The sequence below is a fragment of the Neovison vison genome, chromosome X (genome assembly GCF_020171115.1).
Source record: "Neovison vison isolate M4711 chromosome X, ASM_NN_V1, whole genome shotgun sequence".
Classification (NCBI taxonomy): domain Eukaryota; kingdom Metazoa; phylum Chordata; class Mammalia; order Carnivora; family Mustelidae; genus Neogale; species Neogale vison.
The window spans coordinates 105,238,604-105,242,593 of NC_058105.1; the positions used below are offsets into that span (position 1 = coordinate 105,238,604).

Below are 3,990 nucleotides of genomic sequence, written 5' to 3' on the forward strand. Positions count from 1 at the left end.
AACTGAGCCACCCAGAAACCCATAGAATTTTTTTTTAATTTTATCTCTTTATTTGACACATAGAGAAAGACAGTGAGAGAGGGAACACAAGCAGGTGAAGTGGGAGAGAGAGGAGCAGACTGCCCACTGAGCAGGGAGCCCAATGCGGGGCTTGATCCCAGGACTCTGGGATCACGACCTGAGCCAAAAGTAGACCCTTAACTTAATGACTAAGCCACCCAGGCTCCCCTAGAATTGTTATTTTTAAAAATGGCCTCAAAACATCCTGTACTAGGGCACCTGGGAGGCTCAGTTGGTTAAGTGGGAGATTCTTGGTTTCTGCTCAGGTTCTGATGGGAGGGTGGTGAGATCAAGCCCCCGGTCCGGCTGGGCACTGAACACAGGTTCTGCTTAAAACTCTCTCCCTGGCCCTCACCACCAGCCCACTCCCACCTATCCACCCCTTGCTCTCTCTCTCTAAAATAAATCAATATTTTAAAAAAGATATTATTTATTTATTTGACAGCGATCACAAGTAGGCAGAGAGGCAGCCAGAGAGAGAGGAGGAGGAGCAGGCTCCCTGCTGAGCAGAGAGCTCCACCTGGGATTTGATCCCAGGACCCTGAGATCATGATCTGAGCCGAAGGCAGAGGCCTAACCCACTGAGCCACCCAGGTGACCCTAAAATAAATATCTTAAAAAAAAAAAAAAAAAGACACTCAGAATTGTCCTTGACCTTCTGCCTCACTCCGACTCAGAGAGTAACTGAATGTGGCGCCCCGCCCCTCGACCGCCCCTCCCTGCGTGACCACGCCCCACTCGCCTAACGGATCCAACCTCCCAACGCCAGAGTAACGGACCTCATTCCAGCGCCATCACGGAGAACACCGCAAGGTTTACTTCTTCACCTGGCTTGAAAGCACACCGCGGACCTGTCGCCACCGCCTTTAACACCACAGCTTTCATTTTGCACCGCGGTCACCTTCGCCGTGGTGCCGGGGCCGCCAGCCATGGCCACCCCGCAGCTCTCCCAAGTGCGCCAGAACTACCATCCTGACTGCGAGGCCGCCATCAACAGCCAGATCAACCTGGAGCTCTACGCCTCCTACGTGTACCTGTCCATGGCCTTCTACTTCGACCGCGACGACGTGGCCTTGAAGCACTTCGCCCGCTTCTTCATGCGCCAGTCCCGCAAGGAGACCCAGCACGCCGAGAAGCTGATGGAGCTGCAGAACCAGCGCGGGGGCCGCCTCCGCCTCCGCGACATCAAGAGGCCGGAGCGCGACGACTGGGAGGGCGGCCTGAAGGCCATGGAGTGCGCCCTGAACCTGGAGAAGAGCGTGAACCAGAGCCTGCTCGACCTGCACCAGCTGGCCGCCGACAAGAACGACGCCCAGCTGTGCGACTTCCTGGAGAGCCACTACCTGCACGAGCAAGTCGAGGCCATCAAAGAGCTGGGGGGCTACGTCACCAGCCTGCGCAAGATGGGGGCCCCCGAAGCCGGCCTGGCAGAGTACCTGTTTGACAAGCTCACCCTGGGCGACAGCGACAAAAAGTACTGAGTTGGGACTGTTTTCCCGTAGCCCCAGGGCGCATGGTGACTTTGCCTGGTCACCATGCTGAGCATGCGTATTGCAGTATTGCCTTTGCAAAAAATTCCAGTTTTTTTCTTTCTGTTCTGCCATAAATAAATAAAGTTGTTTGGTTTCAATAAAGTTATTTGGCTCTTAAATAAATAAAGGTCTCTGATTCGTGTGTGCAAATGTCTCCCCTTTAAAATTTGTAAGCAGGTGTCCAGGAGTCTTTCCACCCACCCAACCCTATCCACATATAGCTCAGGATCTTGGGAGATGGAGGGGGAAGGTATTCCATTCGACCCTGGAAAAAACAAATCAATCTTTCCCTGATAAACAATGTGAGGGTGGGGTGGGGTGAGATGAGGTGGGTGGTCTGGGGCCTTGGTGTTTGAGGGTGCATGTGTATGATAAAGGCATTAAAAAAAAACCCCAGAGTCTAGAATTCATCATAGTAGTTGCCCCTGGGGAAGAAGGGCAGGAAGTGGGATTTCACAGGGATGCACCCTGGGCTACAATGATAATGGGAAGGGAGCCCTATGGTTAATTTCCCCCAGGGACACGGGTGTGACAAAGTAAAGTAACAATGGCATTTTGCAAATCTCAGTCCTTTTATTTACATTATTGTATTTTACTTTTGTAAGAGCCTCAGGAAGTAAGAAAGGCAGGCGTTATGACCGTGTCTTAACAAGTGAGAAAAAGGGAGGCCATGCAAATAAGAAGTTATGGAATGCAGGCACAAACATAGATCTTCTGATGCCATGTTCCATTTTGTTGTTATTGTTGTTGCCTCACAGGTATATCAATGGGTTAAGCAAGTCTGTGTGGGTAGACTGGAAATCCAGCCAGATAACCAGACCCGGAAGGGAGGGAAATCCCCCCAACACTTGTAAAGACAGCCCTGATCACTGCAGTCTCTGCCCTAATTACAGGTGTGCCTTCCAGCCTAGGGTGGGGATGGCTTCTAAACATCAGCCAGACCCTGCTCCTAGGAAAGGAGTCTTCAGAGCTAGCAACAGAACGTATGAGAGGTAGAGTACCTCACAGGAAGGCAGGCAGCACCTGTACACCTGAATCCCGCTGTTCAGGCTCCCTCCCCCACACAGGCAGCGACACTGTTACCTGAGTTGGCACTGAAGACCTGGGAAGACCTCAGGCCTGGAAATCCCCCCGAGTGCACTTTCCACCCACACGGCTTTGCTCTCAGTGGCTTCTCTTCAGGCCCAATGGGAGACTGCAAAACACACATGTTGTGCCTGCAAATCCAGCTCAGCTGGACAGACACCCAGTACCCCAGCCACACACAGAGTCCCGGAACCTAGGCACTGGACCGTTGCCAGTTGTGGTTTCTGCCCTGGGCTCGGAGGCTGACCCGAGTCTGGTTCAGTCTTGGCTGCTGGGCCTCCTCTTTATCCCATCTTTCCCTTTCCTGTGACTCAGAGGGTCTCCCCAGGATAATGCCGTGGAGTCTGCTTAGATCTACGTCCTCTTATTTTACCAGGGAAAGAAGGATTTCCTCACCCACGAGACTCAAAGAGCATTGTGATTACGCTCAAGCGCCTCTTACAAGCTGCTGCTTGTAGTGTCACATTTCACAGCTTTTCTGTAAGAATCCCTGGCAAGGGAGTCTAGACACAGTGGCAGTTCTCCTTCATGTTCCGCAAGACAAAAGGAATGTTCGAAATCCCCTCCTGAGGTTCAGTTTTGGGGTCCACCAACAGACTCTTGAATGTGTAGGGCAGGGGCGGAATGAAGTGAGAATTCAGACTAATGAAGTTGGCCCCGTCCCTCCCTCCAGATGTCTTAACTTTGTCATTCCCACCTTCCTCTGCCTTCCCTCCCTCCTCTGCCATGCACCCACCCCTCAAAAGGTGGGGAGCTAACTTTTGTGGCTGTGCCACCTCCCTGCATACTCACAGCCATCCCAACCCCTCGATAACCTGCCTGTCAGGACATCTGAGTGAGTTGCAACTTGGTCATCCAGTCCTGGGGAAAATACCACCCCCCCCAGATGCACAGCTGGGTACTTGTCAGTCAGTGGCCATGCTCCAATGCTTCGAGGAACCATGTCTGAAATAGTCACTGTTGCTATGGGTACCGGGGTCTCAGGCAATGATAATATCAGAACAGACTGAGGGGAAAATGATAAAATTGATAACTTCATCGCAGGCTCGAACACAGATTCAAATTAACTGTGTTGAATAATTTAGCTCTGGGGACAAAAATCCTCACTGTATCACAAAAGGAAATTTCTTAATAGACGGTTGTCACTGACAACTTGCGCTTCATTTTCCAGGAAAAGGAAACGTATTTTTTCCCATCAGAAAGGTGTGACAAGAAGTACAAAGCACTCATTAATTTCTTCTCAATCGTCTCTACTCTTGAAACTTGTTCTACATTTCTGATTTTTAAATTCTCCTTCAATTTTTTCCATTTG

The 3,990-nt window shown here is 51.0% G+C and overlaps 1 protein-coding gene across 1 annotated transcript; it reads left to right on the forward strand.

Annotated features, from left to right (window-relative positions):
• Nucleotides 1–989: 989 nt before the first annotated feature.
• Nucleotides 990–1,541, forward strand: LOC122896681 (ferritin heavy chain-like). The gene has a single exon (XM_044234746.1). It carries the CDS (start codon nucleotides 990–992, stop codon nucleotides 1,539–1,541), a length of 552 nt encoding a protein of 183 aa, XP_044090681.1.
• Nucleotides 1,542–3,990: the final 2,449 nt, after the last annotated feature.